This window comes from Sabethes cyaneus, chromosome 3 (assembly GCF_943734655.1).
Source record: "Sabethes cyaneus chromosome 3, idSabCyanKW18_F2, whole genome shotgun sequence".
NCBI lineage: Eukaryota > Metazoa > Arthropoda > Insecta > Diptera > Culicidae > Sabethes > Sabethes cyaneus.
Genome location: NC_071355.1, coordinates 66,361,761 through 66,388,288, shown reverse-complemented (window position 1 = coordinate 66,388,288; position 26,528 = coordinate 66,361,761). Strand labels below are relative to the sequence as shown.

At 41.0% G+C, this 26,528-nt stretch overlaps 1 protein-coding gene across 2 annotated transcripts in view; it reads left to right on the top strand.

The window, feature by feature from the left end:
- Nucleotides 1–17,987, top strand: part of LOC128744581 (extracellular serine/threonine protein CG31145) — a 129,967-nt gene extending 111,980 nt beyond the window's left edge. For both annotated transcript variants that reach the window (XM_053841703.1, XM_053841704.1), the window contains 2 exons: nt 2,837–3,152; nt 12,829–17,987. In XM_053841703.1, coding sequence (XP_053697678.1) covers nt 14,549–16,114 — 1,566 coding nt within the window. In that variant the 5' untranslated portion in view covers nt 2,837–3,152; nt 12,829–14,548 and the 3' untranslated portion in view covers nt 16,115–17,987. The remainder of the gene's footprint in view (nt 1–2,836; nt 3,153–12,828) is intronic.
- The last annotated feature ends 8,541 nt before the right edge of the window (nt 17,988–26,528 follow it).

Below are 26,528 nucleotides of genomic sequence, written 5' to 3'. Positions count from 1 at the left end.
ACAATTGTACAGGTACAGAGCTCTTCGTATAAAGCTCATTGCCTTAATTGGCATTTGCCCGAAGGATACAGCGGCTATTTACTAAGGATTCCACGCATGGTTTCCCCTATTCCAGTTAATCAACAGTATAAAGGTTTCGATGATTCGCTGTCACATCTGCAAAAGCAGCATCATATGTATGTCATTTGCATGCTAACTAACTAACCTGCATATTCAGACATTCTTCAGGTAATAAGTGCGTCCATTATGTTCTACTCTTTTTTGTTTAGACCAATCAATAGTAGAGCTTTGTCATCATTAGGTCTAATAAATGATTTCGATTGCGGCAGTCCAGTTTTCTTTTATGGTATTATTTTCTCCCTATTTATGATCCACTTTCACAGCGTTCGAAGAAACTTTACAAAATGGTTCTTAGCCGAAGAAGTTAAATAGGTTGATCACTGCTCAATGTCCTGGAAATAAGTACAGATTAACTAGGTACTAATATCGCTGAAACTCAATGTTTGGTTGTTTTTTTTTTCATATTTACACCGTTCGGAAATTATACTTTTCGTTTAAGCTTTAGTGGAACTGGGTTTGAGCGGACAATTAAGCCAAACAGCAAAACGAACTTTCCGGTTATGAGTAATTTTGTTGGAAATTTGAAAGGTATCGTTTTTGATCTTGACCAACTTTCATTGCCAGCCAATTTCCTTCTAGCAAACATTTATGACGACTTAATCGCAATTCACGTTGTATACTTGTTTTTAATTGTGCACCACCTAACAGGAGAGAGGAATATTGTAATATTGCATTCCCAGTGTTGAAAGGTATGCTCTACATGACTACTGGTATCGATCCACACGTAAGTTTTCAGAGCTTACCGGGAAGTTTTTTTTCGGTAAAAAAATTAAAAACAATTCTTTACATATTACTTGTCATCATGATATGATTAAATTAGTTAGATGTATTAAGAACTCGTTCACAGGAAGGTAGTTCTAAATATCGATTGGACAAAATGTTCAGGAATACCCATCCTGGGAATCCTAACAACGCACCGGTCGCCGGTACCATAACTGTTAACTGTAGGTATCAGTACTGGACCAACAGCATTATATTATTAACTATCGGTATCGCGCGCAAACGGTCAAAGAAGCTTATTTACAGTTCACAGATCTTCCTGGTGGTTTTAAACAGAACCCTTCGCATGGACGTAAACTTAAGTGCCGGGTATCTGCTGCCCGACCATTTGACGGAACACAATCTCAATCGCTTTCAGTTCGAAGCACAACGATTTGCCCCAGCTCAGTCGAACTTCCAGTGAACGCCCAGAGCCCTACTTAGCCGCGCTTTATTCGAGCTCCCCATGAAGATGCTTCGCTTGCATTCATGTTTATGTTTGCTCTTGCATTGTGGTGAAGTACCCTGGCGCTAGCAATCGGCCAACATAGCTCACAATTCGAAATCGAACGCTGCTTTTTCGAGGGGACTCAAAGTATGCCGTAATGAAGAATAATAGATAAAATTGGTTTGCGAGATAAGTGCTTTTGTTATGAATAGTATTTGAAAATTATGTTGCTTTATTGCGAAATCATTGTCATGAACAATACCGGAGCATTTGTTGGGAAATCTACCGAGTGAACTATGGCCATTGTCTTGTCGTTTGCTTGAAAGGAGATTAGATAAGGCAAAAATATTTTCTAGTTTTGTTTGATAATAAAATTCATCATCATTGTAGTCCTTGCTCTCAGCCATGTTCAAAGTTATCACTGCATGAAATCGCTCCCTACGATGCACCGGAAACCTTTCATTTGCCACACTCCCTCGGCTACCAGTGCGAATAGATGCGGTTCAGTGATTTTTTTGTAATTCCGCATCAAATATACAAGTAGCAACGAGTCACGGCAAATTTGCATATGCAGCTCACCACATTTCCCATATTTCTTGGCAGCGATAAAAAAAGTAATCGCCCCATAAAAACCCTCGCACTGAACTGCACTAGTGACCTACAAATGCTAAAGCAAAACACAACAACAACAACCACATTACAAAGTGCTGATTGGCGTGAAAATATGAACGTTCGGCCCCAGTGTATTCCCCCGAAAAAATTGATCCAGTTCGCCAAGCAGCACTTTTGCTCGCAAATTATCCGTTCGATTTTCCCATGAAAATAAAAATGCACTTCATCTCGCGGTAAGCACCTGTTGATTAACCAACCGGAGCGGTCGGCAAATGGTACCACAACGAAAAACCTAAACCGATATTCAACGTTTTCCCATCCGGCAACGTACCAAGTCTGGTATGGGGTTGACCTGCTAGCGATGCTGTTACTTTGCTAAAAGCTATACCTACTTACATGCCGGCGGAATAAGAATGAGACACCGATAGAAAATAATTGAAGAATACCGATCATTTCGTATAGTTATTAAGTTTTCGTAATGATTAATGGTTAAATCTAGTTTCGAAATAACCAAGTGTAACGAACATCTTCCTCGTTAATGACGGGTACCAATCTTTGGCTTGTGGTCCCGATTCGAAAACATTTTCCTTCCTTCAATTTAGTTTCAATACATTTTTTTATCATGAAACGTTTTGTTTACAATAACTGTATTTTTCTACTGCCTAACTATTTGTCTGTTATTCACAAACTCTTTGTTTTAAAAGCGCCTTCACCTAATTATCTTGAGTTAAAACCAACACCGAAGTACGGTGTAGTTCACCTAAGTGGCGGACCCAAAGGGCGCGAAAATCCTAATACGGGGCAACACTTTTTCCGCTCGCGGTTGATGAATTACGATAAATGCCAATCAACTAATTGATTCCTTTTTTTTTTGCCTCGTTTTTTTCTCCCTTCCAGCTTAACTATGCAGGCAATCTTCCGGCAAACGGCAAGCGCTACCACTCGATTGTACTCTAATTCAAGTTCCCGCTAAGCCGATTTGATACAGATGTTGATGGAAACTATCGGCTCGGCGGCTGACCCACACTAGCACTAGCTCTAGCAGCAGCAGCAGCAGCAGTAGCAGCCTCCGGCCACTTGCTGTCGATACATGAGTCAAGCAGCAGTGAGCAGGGCAACAAAGCATAAAACCTCAACCCCAACGGCTCCTCCAGCTAGACTGGTCAGCAACAACACACATTCTTCAGACGGGAAAGAAATATACTGTTAAAAGGTAATGGTTATTATCTGCATATGTGCGAAACTATTTTTTATTTTGCCATGTCGATGGTTAGTATAACGAGGGGCAGGTCCGCTTAGCGCACGCAAGGGTAGTCCTCAAGGGCATCCGTATCCGAGTCGTATAATGATGCGGAAGTAGCTCACGGCAAGCGATTATGTCTGGGACTGATACTTGTTATAGTGTAATTGGAAGATAAATGCTTGTAAGGTACATGTGAAAAAGGGTAAAAAAATATCTTTGAGGTATTTTTTGCAGGCGGTTCAGATGTACCGTACTAAGCGGGATAGTCCCGTTTTTTGACGTTAAGAGTTGTTGCATTCTTCAAGCAATTAAAAACCAGTTTTTATTGTTTCATATATTACTTTACTGTTATTTTATTTTATTTTAATTATTTGGCTAAAAAATTTCCCCAATTCCCTCGATTGTACACTACCAGTCTCCAATTCCTTTGGATCCCTTCCTTATCAGTAATAATGAGACGTACCACACTGGACTAACAAGCACTAGTCTAACAACTGCCTAATGAGCGTCATACGTGAAATTCCATAAAAAACATTGCATGTTCTTTCCTAAATTTCGCCGTTTATTGCGACCACCAAAGAGCCAAAGGGTCCGACTTTCCATTGCCCAGAATGGAGGAATAAGGGAGAATTGGATGAAAAAAGTCATATTTGGAAGTTTTGAAGTTCCTGGAAATGCTGTAAAAACCTTGAGCGAAGTCAATTTCGCCATTCCTGAATGAGTTTGTTACAGTTTTTCGTCAGCACATGGGAATATCTTTAGCCCTTTCATGAGAAGCATAGGGAATGAAAGATTTTCCTCTTCCTTGACGTCTCAGCATGATCGACAAGAGAAAGTTCTTGATCACTTGGTCACCAGCTTTTGACTCATTAAATGATAATAAACGTTCGGATTTCTTCTAAGGGTGAGATTTTTCGAGTGGATTTTTAAGCATCTTAACGAAGGTTGCTTGAGCCTCTCTTTCACAGACCGTTTGATTTCATCGGTGCATGATAAATGTATATTCGGAGTATGTTGAAAGCTAATGCATGATTCTCCTTAGTCCTGATCAGGGCCCAACAGCGTCGAAACAAATAAATGAAAATGGCTTTTTCTTACCTTCGCTTCATACGTGAAGTGACTTGCTTCATTTATTGAACAGAACGTTTCAAGCAAGCTTCAGTTGAAGTTGGTGGCTGTTTCAATTGACGACGGCAGAAAGTCATGCACGATTTCTAGACATTGACTAGGTTAACTTTAATATGCGTTGCATTGTAGGAAATGTAACTCAAATTCATTTCATTTACATTCAAAGTTGCTGGATTTCTTCAGAATATTTGATAGGAAAGTACATATGAAAAATTGAAACCGATAGTCATGATGAAGTGAAATCCGTTTCGCTGACGCTGACTGAGTCAGTTTGAAACTGAAAGCTTCACTGCTTCATTGTTGAGTGATGCTATGCAATTGAAGGTGACGTTGTAGGGCCCTGGTCCTGATCCTCGGATTAACAGGTGTAAAGGCAGATGGAACATGCACAGTTTGCTAGTTGCTACCGCTACGGAACAAAACTTTATATGATTGCTCGCAGTAACAATACTAAACGGCATACAGTGAAATCGCAGAAGCCGCCAATCCAGGAGGTCCTTGACGATCAGACTGGAGTTAGTCCGATCATTGTCAATCTCCGGACTGTGCGACAGGAATTTCAAGCAGCAATTTTGTATGCTTTCTTCTTTGATTTTAAGTCACCGCAAATCACTATCTTCAGGTTTAGTTGAAAAATTTTCGGTGAAATAATGAAACTGATGAATATATCGCGTAACGTTTCAGCCTACTACTCTTCAGCAATCGTCAGAGTAACAACAACAAACCAGTTGGACGGAAGGAAAACCAGCCCACTGATGAAGGCTGAATAACTGATATGAATGTGGCGTAAATACTAGAAGAATGCGTCAGACGATAGATGAAGAGTAGTAGGCTGAAACGTTACGCGATATATTCATCAGTTTCATTATTTCACCGAAAATTTTTCAACTAAACCTGAAGAATTTTGTATGCTTGTCTGAGTTCAATACAGTAACACGCCACTTATTTGGCAGAAACTTCAGAACCTAGATCACCACTTAACCAGATTCCGAGAAATTTGCTTTCATTTGCCGCGAGCCAGACCGGAAAATATATCCTACTTCTTCTTCTTCCTCTTCTATTCCTGGTGCCGCAGGAGTTCTTAAAGAGAATGGATTTCACTGCTCAGTCATCCGGAATTCTTGCGACGCGGCCGGCCCACCGTAGTCTGCCAACATTTGCCAGATGTACGATGGGAATCTCTCCAAGCAGTGCCTGTAGCTCGTGATTCATACGCCTCCTCCATTCTCCGTTTTCCGTTTGTACTCCGCCAGAAATAGTCCGCAACACCTTTCGTCGAAATACGGCAAGTGTGCGTATATATTCCGTAAGCAAGGTTACTGTTTCAAGCCCGTAGAACACTACCGGTCTGACTATCGTTTTGTTCATCGTCAGCTTTGTGCGTATATCCCACAGTCCATCCGATTTCTAGGGATTGAGCATGAGTCCAAAGATCGTAAGGTATTCTCCGGTACCTTAATCAAAGTCTGAGGAAGATGCAGATAAACGAATTGAATGTCCACTTAGGAACCGCTCAGCTAGCACACCCGATTCAAATGCTCTTATCAACCAAAAAAAAGTAATAAATCAGATTCTATTATAGACGTGACAACATGGTTGACTTAGGACTACGTTAGGCAGTTTTTGAGTATAAAACTTTAAATGTGTAAACCTTATTCACGAAAACCAGGAGTATGATCGATAGCCGGAGGAAGGCGATAACCAGCATTGAGAGGACCACGAACAGGAGCGGCTAAGACAGCAGCCTGTCAATGATTCGCCGAACTGAAGAAGTCTAGAAATTCTACGGTACGGTATACGAGGCAAGAGCACATGGGTTAACGCCTTAGCTGAGCAGGGAGTAATAGGCATCGCCAATGAACTAATGCAAAGATGTTTCCGAAGTACAGAGCTAGCCAGTAATTGAGCAATAATAGGGATCAGCTCGATTGTAGGCTGAACACTTTAAACAGCTTTTTCAAGTCTTAACCATCGCAGACAAATAAAACTAGTAGCACCTGACACCCACAATACGTCGCATCAACCGCGACAACTCTAAGGCGCCGTCGTTAGCTAAAATTGAAGCAGCAATCAAACGTATGAAGTCCAGCAAAGCACGAAGATAGACTGCATGCCCATTAGCTCTTCAGCAATATCTGAGAAAGTATTATACTGCAGTTTGATGTTCTGAATTTTGGGACTTTCTTTATCAATTTCAAAAAAGTAAATTACGTAAGCACCTTGGTCAAATTCTCAATGATTGAGAATCCAATTCTTGGAGTCTTGCATAATAAACCAAATAATGGATTACCCTAAATCCCTTTCACAATGTAGCAATGATATGACCCCGAGTTAGCCAACGTCATTTTGTTGCTCTCCCAACTACGATCTGATATGCAGACCAAACTTGATGATCGCTCTGAGAGCTCTAAGGCAACAGGTCAATAAATCAAAACTAACAATCCCTCTAATTTTAGTATTTCACAGTAGCTGTACAACCGGTTGAGGAGGAAGAAGTTTACTAAGACTATAAACACATGATATCAAGATCGTCATCGGGGATTTCAATGCAGCTCAGGTCGACCAGGAGGAGGAACGTAAACCGGTAATTGGAGAGTTCAGTGCACACCAGCTAACCAATGAAATGGACTTAAGACTCATCGACTTTGCCACCTCCAAAAACATTGCCGTACGTAGCACCTTCTTCCTGTACCGACTCCTACACAAGTACACCTAAAAGTCACCAAAATCAGACAGAATCTCAGATCGACTGTCGGCACTTCTCATACATTATCGACGTCAGATCCTATCGAAGCGGTAACGTTGACTCGGACCACTACCTAGTAATGCGTAAGATATGCCCAGAGCTCTCCGTTGTGAACAACATTCGATACTGAAGCCAGCCTCAGTTAGATTTCGTACGGCTGAAGCAGTCAGATGTCGCCGTAAACTACGCTTACTCGCTCGCAGCTGCGCTGCTGGAAAAGGACGAACTGGACAAAGCTTCTCTCAAGAACTGTTGGTACACCGTCAAAACAACCATTAGCAGTGTAGCGGAGAGCTCCATCGGGTATATGGCACGCAATCGGCGAAATGATTGGTTTGACGATGAACGTAGGAGGGTGATGGATGAGGAGGACGCTGTGCGGGGGCCAAGATGCGCAGTGCCACACGTCAGTACTATTTTTCACCAAAAAAGCTCAAAATCTCCGAAACTTTAGAAAATAACATATAATAATGTTCTACAGAAACGTTGACTTTAGCACAATAAACAACTTCCTAGAACACTATGAACATGTAAAAATTGACCAGAATAAGCTAGGATTTAAAAACTGTTTTAAAGGGTTTGTCCACGAATAACGTTTCATAGATAATTTCCTTGAAGAGATACAAGTATGGTGTCTTTGACAAAGTTGTTTGTATTAATATTTACTACAACTTTGCCGAACGTACAAAACCTGTATCTCGAATATACGAGAAAATAAATTTCGAATCTCACTTTCGAGGGAATTAATCACCCAAAGATTTCTCTCACAAGAAGGGGCTTGTTATACCAAGAAATGTTCCTAAAGACACTACATGCGAAAAACTTCACGTTTCGGCGTAATATCACACGATCACGTATTTCGCTGTTTGAACCACTGTGCGACGGTGCAACAAACGAAGAAGAGGTGCCAGTCCTAACGATTGGTGAAGTTAAGGAGGCCATCATACAGCTAAAGAAAAACAAATCAGCTGGGAAAGATGGCATCGGAGCGGAGCTTATTAAAATGGGACCAAAAAAGCTGGCCGTTTGTATGCACCGACTAATTGGAATGCGAATGCGGAATAGCTACCGGAGAAGTGGAAAGATGGGGTCCGATCTGCAGATTTGTGGGAACTTATCAAGCTGGCATCGTAGAACGTCGGTCTACAACGGATCAAATATTTACACTGCGGCAGATCCTCCAAAAGGGCCGTGAATACAGAGTTTGTTACATTGAATACATTTGTTCGTGGACTTCAAAGTCGCATATGATACAATCGACCGAAAAGAGCTACGGAAAATTATGGACGAGAACAGCTTCCCCTGGAAGTTCATCAAACTGATTCAATCTACGGTGGATGATACACAGCGCCGTGTTCGGATTTCGGGTGGATTGTCAAGTTAATTGGAACCACACAGAGAACTTCGTCAAGGTGATGGTCTCTCATGCCTGCTGTTCGGCACAACGCTACAAGGTGTAGTAAACCGAGCGGATATCAACACACGGGGCACGATCTTCAACAAATCTAGTCAATTCTAGTCAGATATTATCCACAGAACATCTGTAGCGATGACTGAATAGTACACCAGACTAAAGCGTGAAGCAAAAAAGATTGGTAAATACATCTAAAACAAAGTAGGGGAGTGTCGTCGTGGTTGGGCCACGTTTTGGAATTTGCCCATAACTTTTGTTTCAAAAAGAATTTTGGAAATCTAAATACATCGTGGCAAAGGTCTAAGAATAAGGTATATTTCCGGAAAGTTTCGAACTGATTGCTTGAAAAATAAAAAAGTTATTGGCATTTACATGAAGACAAAAAATGTTGTCATAGTCGGGCCACATTGTACAGGTTGGGCCACCGCGGAAAATCTAAGACATACGTATTGAAATTCTATACAGAGGCATGGAAAGAATGAATTCCGTGAACAACGGCTCATATAGGTACAAGCACCCTATTTTTAATTGCATTTTTGCGAAATTTTGGCGATCTTGTAAAATCAATATTGCTACAATCGCCTTTTCCGAAATGTACAACTACAATGAAAAAACAACAAAAATTTAGGTTTTTATCGTATTGATTTTGCTTTATTTCATCACATTTTACGTGACTAACATTCTCTAGCGATTATTGCGCTTCTGCGATTAAAATTATGGTGGCCCAACCATGACTATTCAAGTGGCCCGACGTTTACAAATAGCACTTTTCTAGTATTTCATCTTAGCCTTCCCAAACACCTTACTGGAGGGGATTTTTCTATAGTCCTCGTGTGCAGCACAACACACTTCATACATTTTCAAAATTTATCTTGATAATTGCATTTCATGAATCATTTCTTCAAGAAAAGTTTATTGCGCCTAGAAAACTTTTTTTGTAAGATTTAGTGACTGAATTCAGTACGGGTGTTTTGAATACACGATTGAAACTCACAATATTGTGAAAAGTTAGCTATCACAGTAAGATGTTTTACAATGGCTGTATCATAGATATCATGAGTTACTAAAACTGTAAAATCGTGATGGCCCGACCATAACAGTGGCCCGACGATAACGGCAATACCCTACATGCGGGCCACTGGAACCGAGGCCGACCGACGCCGCTTGGGCAGTAGTATAATGATCGACGGCGATGAGTTTGAGGTAGTCGATGAATTTGTCTACCTTGGCTCACTGGTAACGACGGACAATGATACCAGCCGCAAGATTCGGAGGCGTATTATCAACGGAAGTCGTGCTTACTATGGACTTCATAAGCAATTGCGTTCGAGTAGAGTAAGTCCCCGTACAAAGTGCACCCTATACAAGATGCATATTAGACCGGTTGTTCTCTACGGGCATAACACGTGAACAATGCACGAGAAGGACTTGCGAGTGCTCGGAGATTTTGAACGACGAGTGACAGTGCTAAGAACGATCTTCAGCGGCGTACAGGAGAACGGAATATGAAGCCGGAGGATGAACCATGAACTCGCACAGCTCTATGGAGCTATTCAAAAGGCGGCTAAAGCTGGACGGATACGATGGACAGAACATGTTGCAAGAATGCAGGACAACTACCCGATGGTAAGATGGTATTTGCCTCAAATCCGGTAGAAAGAAGACGGCTAGGAACGCAGCGAGTAAGATCGTTAGACCAGGTGGAGCGAGATCTGGCGGAGAGTACTCGGTCTCCGAGGAATTGGAGAGCGGTAGCCCACAACCGAGCTAACGAGTGGAAAAACCTTGTTCAACAGGCTTTGTCTTAGGAAGTATAAACACATGGATTAGAAAGAAGAGCGAACGGAATTGATTGAGTTCTCTTGTGACATTGAAGCCACTGGTTATATTTTAAGTAAATGTCGAAAAAGAATACACTCTTTTGTGTGATGAATCAGCTCCATCTTTCACCAGCACAGAGCTAGTGGAAGCATTAGAAGTAAATACGAAGTATGCCCTAAAAATTTGTTTAGGAATGGACCAAATTTTGACCATCCGGCAGGACTTGCAGAAATGTCAGGAGCACAATATGCTCACGTTAAAAAAGCAAAGCAAAGCCTAGGTGCTACATTCCGTTATCGAAAGTTGACCTTCTGTTTTGATACGACAGACCTTGCAGCCAGTTGTTAGAGTAAAGGAAAATTGCAGGGCCAGTTGCTACGATCCTATTGACGCTAACTGCCTCTCCCAGCCGGGATTGGAACATACGACGATTGGCTTATTAGGCCAGCATCATACCTCGAGGCCAACTGGGCGGCCCAGGTATCACTTCTTATTGACTTTCTTGTTGACTTCAAAGCAGCATACGATACAGTCGATCGAGGCCAGCTAGAACAGATAACGCACGAACACGATTTTTCGGATAAACTGACGCAACAGAGCTACATTGAATTGAGCTATGTGTTTCATGCGTAACTCGGGGACACTCTCGACTCGAGTGCCTTCGAACTGCGGCGATGCTTGTTTCAACGGCTTATCTTGCATCCATTAAACATCGCTATTCTGCCCATGGTTTCATAGTAGGCGTAACGACCAACACCACCATGATTGTTGAGGAAATGCATTTTTATCGTTAAAAACGTGCGACGTGTCGCCCATCGTAGCCAACCAACTTTTGCTAGATATATGATGGGAATCTCTCTAAGCAGTGTCTGTGGCTCGTGGTTCATACGCCTTCACCACTCCTCGGTTTCAATATGTACTGCGCCAAACATCGTCCGAAGCACCTTCCACTCTAATACAAATAGCGACTTCTAGTTTGTCGCCGACAACGGTTACCGTCTGTGGGAGGCTCGCGTTAGTCTCCTTCCAGCCTCTTCCAAATACATGAAGATCTTCAGCGCATTTATGTTTAGCCCAATCCTCCTAGACTTCGCTTTCAGGCGTCACAAAGTTGCGTACTGCATACTGCGGCGTAGCCGTCAGTAATCTGGACCGTGAATTGTCGATTTATCAAAGATGAAGATGGTCTTCCTGTTATTCGGAATTAAATAAAAAAGAAAACAGACACTGTTACCATGTTTTTTTTTGTCTAAACAGGCACTGATAAAGCCTGCAAGTTGTAGGCGAAATACGTATCTGTCACGAATAAACATACACAGTAGAATTTAATTGGAAAGTTTTCTTTTTTATTTAATTTCAGGTTTCGTATTCTACTTAGACGCTCCGAAAACTTCAATCTCCCTGTTATTGTCAGTGGACACCACTATGGGTCGATGATTACGGACATTTATTTACCGCAAATACAAACATTGAACATTGTTCGATATTTGATATTAACAAGACGGCGCTATTTGTCACACACCACGTGAAACAAACTTAATATAATCACTTGGGTTGGGTGATTTGAAACCGAACCTCTTAAGTTTAGTTTAAAGCAACATATTTGGTCACGAAACAAAGTCGTGTAAATTTTTAGTCGAACCGTTTGGTTCGTGGATCTGCGTGGAACACCTTAATTTTAAAAAATTATTTCAACCAAGAAAGCGGTCTAAACTGACATATTTTTTTTATTATCGGTGTCAAGCTGAGCTGAGTTTCGGGACCACCTAAGTTTTAAATGTTTAACGCAAGTGAATGTGCTGTTATCTGTACCTTGCAGCAGCCTACCCCAGACGGACTACCCTATATAGATCAATTGAACCAATTGGCCAATTGAATTGAATTGGTTTGTGTATACGTTTTTCAAGCAGGTATGGAAGGAAGTGAATTGATGTAACAATATTTCGATTGCAGTTTTACTGGTGTGTTGATAAACGTGTGTGCATTGTTGACAGTTTGATACACATCACATCACTAGTACAAAATGAATAGATCTGCACTAACAATCCTCGCGAAATTCGTCTAATTCACGGCAGTTTGTAGCTTATGGCCGTATGAACGTTATCGAATCGTCAAGTAAAACTGTGGGCTTTTGGCTTATCTAATAATGACATCCCACAGACAATGCAACAGTATCTAAATATCTTGCTGAGGTATTTTAATCAACAATGCTGAGAATCTCCATGAAGGTTTAAATTATAAACGGTTTAAAGCTCCACCGGTTTCGAAGCTAAAATCCAAAACATTTTGATCCTCACATGTAGGTTAAAGTGATGCACTCAAGTAAAAGCGCCTACAAAAAAAACTAAAGACGAAAATCGCTTTAATTCGGCGTGAACCGTAAAAAAACACATTAATACCGTACCTAAAAACCGCATTAAAGGACCTTAATGGTTTTCACCCTTGGATGCCCCGATGATCCTAGCAGGGGTCGACGGATGATCATCATTATTCACCCATTTTAACTCCCTTTCTTCTGTGTTTCTTTTATACCGCAGCTTCACCGTACGACGTACGTTTGTGCCAAACTCCAAATTCTCACACCACCGTTGTGTGGGTAATAATTCGACCTGCTATTTCCACCAACCCCAGCAGCATCCAGCAGCGCACCGGTACAATGATCGAGATAAACAGTGAGCCTCTTCACCCACTCCGTTGTTGGACCTCCGCGAAGCCGTATACTAGCTTGGTAGCCTCGCAGAAGAGAGTGTGGAACGCCACGAAAACGGTCTGCGCAGGTTCGTCCGGCAACGACAGTGCCGCACTTGAACTGTAACTGCACGCACCTGTTTTTAGTTAGGCGGTCATAAAACGTGGTCATCGCTCAGCTGTTTCAACCTTAACTAGAGGGCTTAAAAAGAGAAACAAAGACGAAAGCTCCGCGTGGAACAAGGAAAGGCGCAACAATTGCCCGGCGTAAATCTGGGGAAAACACTCTCTTGGCCGTTTGTGATTCAGTATCGATTCAGAGTTCATACCAGTCGGAGCCTCCGAGCTCGGACGGATCGGTTTGAAGCGTCGGAGCCCACACTAAGACGAACGTGAAAAATTTAGATGAAAAAAAAATCTACGAGAATGCAAACAACGTCCATCAGGGAGAGGAAGCGCTTTACTCTGCTTGGTAACCTCGATTTGCCAAAGTGAAGATTATGTAAATGATCGGGAGCTGTGTGTTGTTTTTTCACATTCACACCATTGTGTGTCTTGGCTAGTGATTCTACCAACAGACTGGAGAACCTGCAGGCATCACGCCGATCAAACATCCAACGTGGTGCGGCGGGCACAAGAGTAAGCGCCGGACGACCGGAGTGGTGAAGGCCGGTTTTTGTTGGACGGCGGCCCACACTGCCGCCGCCGGTTGTTTGCCAGAGATAGAGAGAGAGTGAGAGAGCTGCAGCCTGCACGACGATCGCTCAGCGGAAAAAGGGGAGCTTAATCTTATCACAAAATTGCGCCGCTAGTAGTGCGCGAGAATCAAACGATTTCGCAAGTGCTCGACGACGGTAGCGGCGGGAGTCGGTGAAATCATATTTTGTTTCAATTCATAACACTCGAGTGAGTGTGTAGAGCATCCATCCATCCGTCGGTCGGACGGTCGGAACGTCGCAAAATAGTTTGCTTTAACCTACCGAGCCCGGCCACGTGACGACAGGGTTCGATTCGACTTTTTTTGTGCTTCGAAACTGATGCCACAGCAACAACAACACCCGTCGTGGCGAGTTGGATGAACTGGCGAATGTCGTGTTTTCGCTGAGATCAGCTGAGCCAGCGTCTAAACGGATCTACGGCAGAGTAAATCGCAGTGTTTGTGAACTCGTTGTGTGGCTGATTCCAGTGTTATTAGCATAATTTCGCGTAACTAAAATAAAAGTTGCTAGTAAAGACAACATTAAAAATGCTGACTTCGACTAAAAACAATCCAAGTGCGGTGAACACGACGACGACGGTGGAGGTTACCCAGTAGGGGACGCCTTCTGATACGCGGTGGTACACTAGTTAGTGCGGTGATAGAAACAAGCGAAATTTTCCATTACCACGTCGAAAGTGATCTGCTGAATCAGAAATAATGGAACTCAGTGATTTAAGGGAAGATTATAGCCTGTGTGCAGATTGAACTCAATCGAAAGTGATTTGAACAGTGATCATTTTGCAATCGGTGTTCGAAGTGGACAGATCAGCCGCAAATGCGACCCTGATTTTAGAAACTGGTTTGAGAAGATGTATTGGATACGGTCGAAAAAACTAAAAGAGCGATTAGCGCTCGGCTTCGGCGCCTCGCTTGTGCTGTTCACAATCCTGCTGGTGATAGACCTGCAGATGGACCTTGGGGTGTCGCGGGGTGAGTTCATACCGTCTCACGCAAAAATCCGGTTCGCCAACGAGGATGACAAAAGCGGTATATATAACGAATTCCATCGGAAGTTTTTGGCTAAAAGCAACGCTTCCGGTTCGAAAGAATATCTAACGACGAATCCACACACCCGAGGCCGGACGGACACGTCGGGAGCGGGATTGCCAGGAAAGCCAATCACCACTACACCACCGCACGATCGGTTCAAGGATCTGGCAGCTGTGGTTGTGGCACCAAAGAATCGTCGCAACCCCCAGTTCTTCGAACGCATCGTAGTGAAAGAAGACTACACGGATGACGGAAATCCGACTCTTGCCGAGATGTTGGACTTGCGAGTAAGTTCAAACGCATCCAATCTGGAAAAGTTCCAACTTTCAATTACCAAAAATGAGCTCTACTCCAAGAACGATCGACTCGTCGATGCTGTGATAAACGATATGATAACGCTTCCAATAAAACACGTAGTGCAAAAAGAGGGCGGAACGCAAATCAAACTAATTATCGAATACCCAAATGAGATACACGCTCTGTTCAAGCCGATGCGTTTCCCGCGGGAGCAGCAAACACTCCCGAATCATTTCTACTTTACCGATTACGAACGACACAATGCCGAAATTGCGGCATTCCATCTGGACCGAATAATGGGCTTCCGGAGGGCAATGCCCGTTACCGGCAGGATACTGAACATCACCACCGAAATCGAAGCCGTTTGCGATGAAAATCTACTGAAAACTTTCTTCGTGTCCCCGGCACGCAACAAGTGTTTCCACGGAAAATGTTCCTACTATTGTGATACGTCGCATGCCATCTGCGGCAACCCCGACACGCTGGAAGGATCGTTCGCCGCATTCCTACCGACGCAGCCGGATACACAGCGAAAAGTGTGGCGTCACCCGTGGCGCCGGTCATATCACAAGCGCAGGAAGGCCCAGTGGGAAACCGATCCGGATTACTGCGCCATGGTTCGCGACATTCCCCCGTATGACGAAGACCGACGTCTGTTGGACCTAATGGACATGTCGGTGTTTGATTTCCTGACCGGCAACATGGACCGGCATCATTACGAGACGTTCAAAATTTTCGGAAACGACACGTTTCCCATTCATCTGGATCACGGTCGAGGATTCGGTCGACCATTCCACGATGAACTAACCATTCTGGCGCCAGTGCTACAATGCTGCCTGATTCGTTCGTCGACACTGGAGACATTGTTGTTGCTGCACAACGGTCCCAAGCCGTTATCCGAGCGGCTACGGGAAACGATGGCATCCGATCCCATCGCACCTGTCCTCTGGGAACCACATTTGGCCGCACTGGACCGGCGGGTAGGTATTATTCTGCAAGCCGTTCGCGATTGCGTTAAGAAAGCTTCCGAAGAGGAAGACTTCGATGGCGGCCGAAATCAGCTCGGTAACGGTGACAGCTTCTCCTAGCGTTCCTATCGTCGGCGAGCGACGAATCGTCTCTACCAGATACTGATCGATCAAAACAGAAACGATGCAAACCGGATCGGTCCGTACAAGAAAGTGTACATAGTTTAATCCGCTGGATGTGTGTGAGCCATTGGGATGAGCGAGAGTCGAACTGAGAGTGAAGGTGAACGTGTGTGCAAGGGATTAAGGCCGCGAAAGAGAAATTGCGCGGAACGGAGGCTAGCCGATTTCCGTTAGTGAATGCGGCATCGGGCAGGTTGTTTATTGTAGCTCATTATTATCATAAAATGATAGCTGAATACAGACGATGGAGCACTGTCGTGTTCTAAATATTTCGATTGAATGATTGCGAGGTGTTGAAAAAATGGTTATGAAAAAATAGGCTTCGCTGCTGAAAATGGACTACATTTTGATGTGTGTACTTGTGTGTGGTTATACATATGGTCGGATAGACTTGCTGTAATGAGAGGCCAAAGTTGTAAATGAGCAAAACCCAAAAAAGCTATTACCGATCCATTCGCGGATCTATATATTTACGTTTTAAACGATAGAGATGATATTAGATGTTCTTGTTTCCGTTAAGTTTTACCCCCCGTATGTGAAATGTGAAATGCAACCCCATCTTTATTTTGTTATTAATCTAAAATGAACAAATATCTCGAACAAATTTCATCTCATGTATAGAAAACACAATACAAAAAAAAATACAAAAAGATAAACCCATCAATCATGTTCGTTCTTAATCGTAAGCCGTACTAAAATGAATGCCAAATTTTCTACACGAACAAATAACTAAACAAGGAGCCACTACAAAGCCAGTAAATGCAGCGAACAAACAAAACGGATGCCCTTTGTCCAAGGCTAAAAATAATCCAAGTAAAAAAAATATTAATGTTTTTATTCTCGACCGGAAGCGTCCGCGCTTGTCGACATCCGGCGTCGACATTGACAGTGTGTATTTTTCGGTCCGTGTTCCCTGTGGTGCTATAAAATTCCTGACGGCAGTAACAAAAACAAAAAAAAAACAAAATTACCGCACCTCTCAAAGTGCAAATTGAAACTTTCCTTTTATATTTCGCCCGGAGTGAAAAACAGAAATAAAACGTCAATGAACAAACAAAAACAGTAAAAATTTTGCTTTATACAACGCCTCACGGCCAGCCGAACCCCGGTGACTGATTGCGACGCAAATTGGGATCATTAATCAAATCGGCATTCAACTATATAAATATAGACTGTCGCATCCTTCCGTAAATTAATTTTTGTTTTTGTTTTTTTCCTTCCTTCAACGAGGATACAACTGGAGCTACAGAGATAAACGAAAGCGAAAACAATAATAATTATAATTCTTTTTAATTACACATGTACAACAATTGGCAACCAGCTGTGAAAAAAGAGGGAATCAAATTTGTTATGTTAAATTTTCCCTGCAATACGTGATTACTGAGTGGAGCAAGTGTTCTGTCTGTTCCGTCAGGAACGCCATGCTGCAGTGCCTAGTGGCGCGAAAGTGTATTCGGGTAAATTTTAATGAACAGTGCGTTGTCGACACCTTTTGCTACCTATTTTTCGGCCAAACACCTGGTCGCCAACCGATCAAATCAAAATTTTAAGATGAAACTGACCGATGGCACCTGCAACTGCAGCATGAGCCACCTGACTATAATCATTGTTTGCAAACTCTTCCGGGTGCTGCTCGCATTCGGTGGATTTAAATTTAAATGCTAAAAATCGTTCTCTCGACCGTAAGGCTGTTTATATTCTGATACTATTTATAATTTATTCGATGATAGAGTATATTGTATAGCAAAGAACAATAAAAGCGTAATGTAAGAAAAATTGGAAAAATAAAAAATCAGTACCGTTGTTGTTGTTCACAGTAATTCGAAAACTAGCGTTTGATAGTTCTCCCACCCGATGACGGTCCATTGTGTGAAGGTAAGTAGGTACCTACCTATGTGCAGCCGGTTTCCGCTGATTTTATCGGTTCCGAAAAGAATTGTAATGGTCATTAAAAAAAACCTTCGGCGTCAGGTTTTGAAAACAGCAGATTTTATATCAGTCTTTTAAGAGTAAAACCAGTTGAGACAAATTATTCCTTACCAAAACACTGAAGACGATTGAGAGTAACAATCGAAATGCGCTCGAGTCCCTTTTTTCTATGATTTTTCGTAAAACGTAATTTTTTAGAACTTGTATGTTTTATCATTTTAGAATGTTTGGAACTTATTTGATCTGATGGACAAAATGCAGTTTTAGAAATTGTTCGTACACCAAAAAGTTACATCGTTTTCGAGTGAACGAAAAAAAACGAATTGCTACTTTAGTGACGATCTGCGAAATATTTGTGGAGTGAATTCAACGTCTCGACACACGCAAGTCGGCTTCAGCTTGGTCGAGTCATCTATTACGTTGGACCCCTCTATTCCTAGTTGCGAAGAGGTTCTTGAAGATAACAGATTTCATTTCACATTCGTCCGGCATCCTTGCGGCGTGGTCAGCCCACCGTAGTCTCCCGACTCTTGCTCGATGGGAATCGCTCCAAGTAGTGCCTGCAGCTCGGGCAACTCATCACGCTTTCCATTTGTATTCCGCTAAAAAAGTGCGCAAATGTATGTATGCATGTATGTCCTCCGTAAGCAAAGTTACTGTTTTTGCAATCAATTTCGATCTTGTAACCACTAAATCGTGGAAATTAAATAACAAGAATACTTAACCAATTTAATTCTACTATGTATATTTTATTCTTGACAGATACGTATTTCGCCTATGACTTGCAGGCTTCCTCAGTGTCTGTTTTCGAACTGAGTTCGAAAATACCGTTCGTGGTACCGCCACAGAAGCCAGACCCGGCCGTTATATTTGGCACACTTACACTATATTCTTCGGCGCTTCAAGCGATGCCAACTTTAGCTGCCAGTAGGTGCCTATTTACGGAAAAAATACTTATAAAAATGGTAAAGTTTATGCTTCAAATCAATTTTTGAGGCAAATAAAGCAACATACGATATTTCCACCGTCTAGAAAATTACGTATTTTGATAGTATGAAAAAATTTGTGGAACATGTCAAACCTGTTAGATGAGGTTTAGTGTACAAAGAGCTTAATAAACTGATTTTAACCCATTTCCTCCCAGCGTTGCGAAAACGCAACGCACTTTCGTTCGATTCTAGAGAAGGCCCGGTTTAAGCTTTCCACTTGGCCCCTTAGAAACAAAGAAAGAATGGAAAAAATCTAATTTGTTCATTTGTTTATTTTTAATAATTCCATCCGACTCAAGGTCTTAATGAAATATATGAAATATCTGGCTGGGAAAAGCCATCTTGAGTTGCACAATAAACGCATTCTCAAAATGGCATAAAACCCAGCATCTTGTTATAAGTTTACATTAAATCATCTTAGCGGCTAAAAATACATACATAAAATACATAACAATCACCACAAATTAAACATAATTAAAAACATTGGTCCATAAGTTAAAAATCAAAGGTTTGTCTACGACGGTTATATTCATTTGCCAAGTGTCGAACTGGTTCATGTAAGTCGTAGTTAGTGCACACAGTGGGGCAGATTGACCCGGCGCTCGGACAAAACCTCATAACTTCTTTCATATGCTTCGTAGAGCTTTATTGTCTTCAGCAACATTGTTTGTTATTAAATTTCGCATCTTTTTGTGAATTTTAAGTAGTTGTATTTTTGTTTCTATAGATGGCGTTGAGGTATAACTTTTTAAATAATGACTTTAGAGATGGTGTGTCTTCAGAAAAGTTGTTTGTCCTGTAAAGTTACGTAAAGTTACTGAACATACCAAAATTGTAGGACTTGCAGGAATCAAGTTATAAATACTTTAAATACTCAAACACTTTTTTTAAGTATGTAGTCGAAATTGGTAGTCTGACGACCTCCTATACAAATTATCACAATCTGTATATCAAGTAATTTAGTATTATTATTCTGGTATAGGGTAAATCAACCATTTGTGGACCTTTCTATACATTATTTTGAACTCGTTACGCTAAACACCCAGCCAATGGCACTTACAATATTAGTAGCTTTCGAATAAGCCTAAATATATCAATTTCTGCTGCAAATCTCTACATTTTACATATTTTTTAAAACAGATTGGAATGTCCATTTTCCTTTTATAGGGCCTTGTGGTTTACAATAGAGTAACGACCGGGTCCATTATAGGAATTTTAGTGTATTTTGCATGGAGAGAGTCCGATAATGGCGACATTTTTTGCATTGTATATAATGGACCCTCACTTGTTGAAAACGTCAATTTTAAAGCATTAATAATGAAATGCAGCTAAAATTTTATAAACTGAAATGTGTGTTATGTTTAGTACGTTCTGTTTCATGTCATATATCCTCAGAAATAAGAAGTATAAGCTAATAAATACCGAAATTTCCGGGTCCATTACAGGTAGAGGGTTTACTATATGGGTTAACTTACCCTACTATCTGCTTTAGTGCATTCATGCAAATTTTTTAATTCATTAGTTTGGCCATACGCAGTGAAACGATACGAGTGGCGAGATAGGCCGTTATCGGCCTCAGCCAAATCCTGGCAGAAGGCACAAAAAATAACGAGTAACTGACAAAGTATTGCAATCTGTTTATCCTGCAAATGCGTATCAACATGTTCGACTCTAAATAAACAAAATGGAGGCTAGTTGAATCGAGCTGAAAGTCCAATCGAACATATTCTACTGCCAACTTGACTTGAAACAGAGCTAATTGGGAAAAAACTGTTAAGTGGTCGCCTTTACAATGTGCTGAATTCCCCTTATCGACTCCAATGTATCACTTAACGATAATAATGCAGTGTCTTACATACACAAGCATGATTATTTAACGTACAGCAGGAATGAAATTCGCACTGGCGAGCGCATTTACTAATTTGTAGCCTAAAATGCTGGAAAACATGCATTCGGAAAACTTGAATATCTCCGAACATCGCAACTAGTAGCAGCTAATGTTTTGCTTATTACTAGTTAACACTCTGAATGTTGATTTTATGATAGTGTCAGAGCGGAAATCTGTGGAAATCTTTTTCTACACACCATTGAAAATTGACAAAAATAACAATTTTTTTGTTCTAAGACGCTTCGTCAGAACAAAGCCTACTAGTAAAAAATCTGTCTTAATATCGCCTAAACTATTAGTTTATAATCCCTTTAATGTGAATTGTCCTTTAAAAGTATAGAATTTTAAGCTGCATGGTAACCAGATACTAAAAGATTAAATGATATTTATTTTTTCATTTTCCAAATTTTTTTTACACTGAGTTTCACCTTCTTTGATGCCTATTGAAAAACTACTTATTAAAACAATTTTTGTATATTTCTTATAGATTATGTATCTACTATATGTAGAATATAAAGTTTGATAGAATATCTCAAATAAAAATTTTGAGGTTTTGTCCGAGCTTTTTCGGGTTCTGTCCCATAGTGGTGCGGTGAGTTCCTACACGTAGCAATTGTTGATGTCGTTGAGGACGTAGGGGACAGTGCAGCAGGAGCGAAGATAGTATGGCGGGGCTGTCGTATGTTCCCATCAAAATCTTTTGTGCCGTATTAGCGACGATATCTTTCCGCCGTTCCTTAAGCGAAGTTATGCCAATTAACACACACACAGGTTCTCATACGATGGCAAGTTATCAGGATTCCTCCATGGTAGCATATGGCATATTCTTCGATCGAAACGTTTCTGTATCTTTTCGAGACCAACTATCAAATTGGGGATCCCAGGCTACGCAGCTGGTTTCTAGAATTGAGCGTACCATCGAGCAGTACAAAGAGCGTAAAGTGCCGGGCTCATGAAACTCTTTACCAATCAATATCATTCCTAGTTGTCGATTAGCTTTGTTGATGATCATGTTGTAATGTTGTCTAAGCGTTAGTTGCTCGTCTAATACTGCTCCGAGATCAGTAACCCTATCGCTTCGTTGCAGTGTTTGTTCATCAATGCAGTAATTATATACCAACGTGTGCTTCTTTCGGGAGAAACTAATGATGGTACATGTTGGAATACTCACAGCCATACCATTGCATTTGCACCATTCAACAAACAGATTTATTAGTCCTTGAAGCCTTATACAATCATCAGAATTACGAATAACCGAGTAAATTTTGGCATCATCTGCATAGAGTAATCTTGTGTCAGGCGTTAATAGTCGAGATACGTCGTTAATGAACAAAGAGAACAATAGAGGTCCTAGAGTGCTACCTTGAGGTACACCAGAATCGTTTCGAAACCAGCATGATAGAGATGCTCCCAATTTTACAGCCATTCTAAGGTCTCGTAAATAAGAACTAAGCCACGCAGTCAGATCTGCTGAGATACCCAGCTTATCAAGCTTAGCTGGCAAAATTCCGTGATCGACGCGATCGAATGCGGCCTTTAAATCAGTGTAAATAGTATCTACCTGATCACGCTGGTCCATTGAACGCAAACATAGAGAAGTAAACTCCAGCAAATTAGTCGAAACTGATCTTCCGGGAAAGAATCCATGTTGCGATGTAGAAATGAAATTCTTAACATGAAACCAGAGATGGTTGTAAACAATTGCCTCGAGCAAGCGCATAGAGAAGTAATTCCACGGTAGTGCTCGACATTCCGTTTGTCACCTTTTTTAAATACAGGGAACATGTGGGACGACTTCCAACTCCGCGGAAATTGATAGCAGTGCATGGATAAATTAAATAAGGAAGCCATTGATGATTTCAAAGTCGCACAGCATTTCTTTAAAACAGTACAGCAGGGATACCATCCGGCCCAGGGCAATAACACTGTTTCATTTTCCCAACGGTGTCAGCAACTTCAGATTCAGTAATTGTAAATGTCCAAGTTGCAATCTCATTACATGGAACAAAACGTAGAGCTGCTGCAATCTTTTCAGATGAAGCATACTCATCGTCGCTCATGAAAACACTCGAGAAATGTTCAGCAAACAAATCGCATTTATGGTTTACGGTTGACGCTTCTTCGTTTTTCAGGAACACACTCGAAGGTAATCCATCTTCCTTACGTTTCGAATTTACAAACTTCCAAAAGCTCTTCGGATTAGACCGAAGATTACGTTCTGTATTCTGTACATAACTCAAATAGAGCTTGCTTATTTAGAGTTTTGTTTCTTCGACTTGCTGATGTGAAACGTTCACGATTAAAAGCGTTCCTGTTCTTATTATAAGCACGAAGAGCAGACTTTCGCCTGCGATTCAGGCGGGAGAGTTTAATATTTCCCCAGATGGGCTTACGACGTGGACGAACTAGAGGAATATGTTGAGCAATGGCCTCATTTTCATGGTAAATTTATCAACAGCTTCATTTAAATCATTACAATTACAAATCGACGTCCAATTAATTGTGGCTAAATCGGCGTTCATAGCATCATAATCACCGCGTCGAAAGTCAAATTCAGAAGGATCAAATTCGTCGATAAAGATCTGTTGGAAATTCCGGTGAAAACTAACCATTACGGGCGGATGGTGAGCATGCTGATTGACGAAAATGAGGTCGAGAAGTCGGTTATTCTGGTTGTTTATTCCGTTAATTTGATACAAATCATTCAAAGTAACACCGTCAAGTAAGCAGGAACTAGTACTATTGATTGTAGAATGCAACACGTCAACGATAAAATACCTGCTACGTGGATGGTTCGACCAGGCGAGACGAGCACGATTATAATCACCAAATAATAACACGTCGTCATTGGGTCCTACAAATCGGTAGCCTTTTCAATTGATAAAACGTGGCGTTGAGTGGAAACTGTCCAACTGCAAAGTGGGCTGAACTTATTCCAATAGTATCGGGGTGTCCGGGGGAACCGTTCGTCGATTCATGTTTTTTGGTTGGTTAATAAACTCGCGAAACAGTAAACCTACCGGCCACGTAGACGAATCCAGTGCATTCGGTTTAAAAGCAAAGTCTATTCCCACTTTGTGCGACACAAAAGTCATTCCGCTCATATCCTTTCCCTTCGGAACAAGTCGCACCACATCAGTAGGTTCCGGTGCACTCAGGCAGCGACCTGTTTTTGCTCAAATGTCAGATGTTACATGTAACATAATTACAGCTCTGACAAAACAACAGGTTTTGCTATTTTTCAGACAGTTAAGGAAAAATGCTCATAAAACTCGAGTTTACCTCTATTAATGCCTGACCTATCAATCAGTGTTAGTAAGAATCGGTTGCTTGCCAAAAATACTTTGCTTCATAATTTTGATTATTTTTGTAATTTTGAGATAGGTTTACAGCTTCGCGTTGCGAAAACGCAACGCTAGGAAGTAACGATATTCAAAATTTGCTACGGGAACGTTTGTTTTTGTTCGTTCACTGCGGTGTTTATTTTGATGTCGTTGCTTTTTAGTAATAAAATGAATGTAAAACTTATCTTTCGCTTGTTAAAAATATCCCGGAAACATTATAAAAGTTTACATAACATAGAATTCGCAACTTCAAACACTGATGGCATATGGAGCGGCCGTTGTGATAAGAGCTTAATAAAATCGTTAAAGTAACTTTTGCTCCGGAATATCTGGAGGAATTGAGTGGCAGCATCAACAGTTTCATGTACACAAATTTAATGTTACAACTTTTCCGGAACGTATTGGTAGGCTTTTAATCATCTGCGATGACATGCATTTAGCATTCAAACTGCATACTATGCGTCTAGTGCAAAGATGGTCTCCAACCCAAATGTTTCGATATCTATCATAAAACATAACATGTAATACTCATTTAATCTTTAATTATACTCAAAATCACAAAAAAAAAATCCCAAATTTGATTTAACGGTAGAAAAGTATGAAGCATTTATGTGCATAATAATGAAGGTATGCAAAAACGGTATACCTTTAACGCCCAGTGTTGCGTTTTCGCAACGTAGCGTTGCGGGACACAGCGTCAAAATTAAAAATACATGTCAGCGGCTTTTTCAAAGTTGACCTAAAAGAGAATTATCCTGAAAGTTTCAACTTTCTATCCCTGCTGGGAAAAGAGTGGGACTTAATGGGTTAAGGGGGTCAACAGAAAGTCAATTGAATCTCGCAAACAATATGATGCCGATACTTAGTATCTTCGACAAAGTTTAATAAAATTCAATGTTTTACAACTTTGCCGAACACATGAATATGCTATCTAGTTCCTATAAAAAGTTATTTTTTTCAAATGTGTTATCCCCTTAGTATCTAATTGTATGAAAATGTCAACAGATGCAGAATACTTTTTTAACCCTCTAACGGGTAAGACCGTCTGTAGACGGCCTTCACTTTTGGAGCTCCAGAGGCGCATACAAAATTTGTTTTTAATTGGCAATACGCAAAATGTGTTCAGAACAGATTTCTTGACATTTTGATACTAATATCATAACATTCTGACCATGAATTCAAAAGTTATCATCTCTCAGAAACAAAAATTCCGAAAAATTCGGAAAATAATTAATGCGCGAATATTCCCTTTTTTACTTTTGAAGAAAAAGGACATCTAGAACAAAATGATTGACCTAAAAAAATTTCTATGAGTAAATTTCATGCATTATTTTAATTTTGTAATATATCTGAATTGAAAAGCTGGGCAGAGCGTTAGACATGAAAAAAGAAAAAGAGAAATTGGACTTTTTCTTACCTGGCGCTCCTCCAGATAATTATTTTTGCATGAAAATCAGAACTTAAGGTTTTTTTGTGTGTACTTTCGTGATAAAATAGTCATTAGCTTGATCGCATCGTTTTTACGGTGTTGCCCGTTAGAGGGTTAAGGAAATTCTCCGAAGACACCTAAGCTCAAAAATGTCAGGAAAAGCGAGAAAAGGCTTGACCGCCTTTTGCCAGAATGGTCCCATTGTGCATTGTAAACTCACAAAACCGTTCACGTGCATTATCTGGTACAGTTGCTCGTGCTCGACTGTATCGTATGCTGCCTTGAAATTCACGAAATTATGATTGAAGTACCCCGGGGCAAGTGGGACCCAAAAAATGCATAGTTTGGATTTGTTCGACTGTGTAAGCTACCTAGGGTAGGGAACTGGTTTTAAGCAGTCTAAGCGGATCACTGATTGTTTTCTCTTATTAACAAGGGAACATCACTATCGGTCACAGGTTTAAACCTTAACCATGTACTTCATAGTGTAGTTCTGTCTGGTGTATCTGGTTATTCTCTAAGCCTGTGACCGACAGTGATGTTTCCTTGTAAGTGGAGGATATCAGCATACCAATCTTCTTGGTAACTTTAGTTTTTCTAGCTGTTACCACTGAAAGCCACTGTTATTAGGCTAAACTTCTGATTTTTTACATTGGAAATTGAAGCGGTGGAACTAATTTTAGTCAGGCGAAACGCATTTCAATCATCAAGGTACTTTCTTGAGCAGTCCTGAATTTTACAGATGTATTGCAATCTTGTCCCAATTTATTAG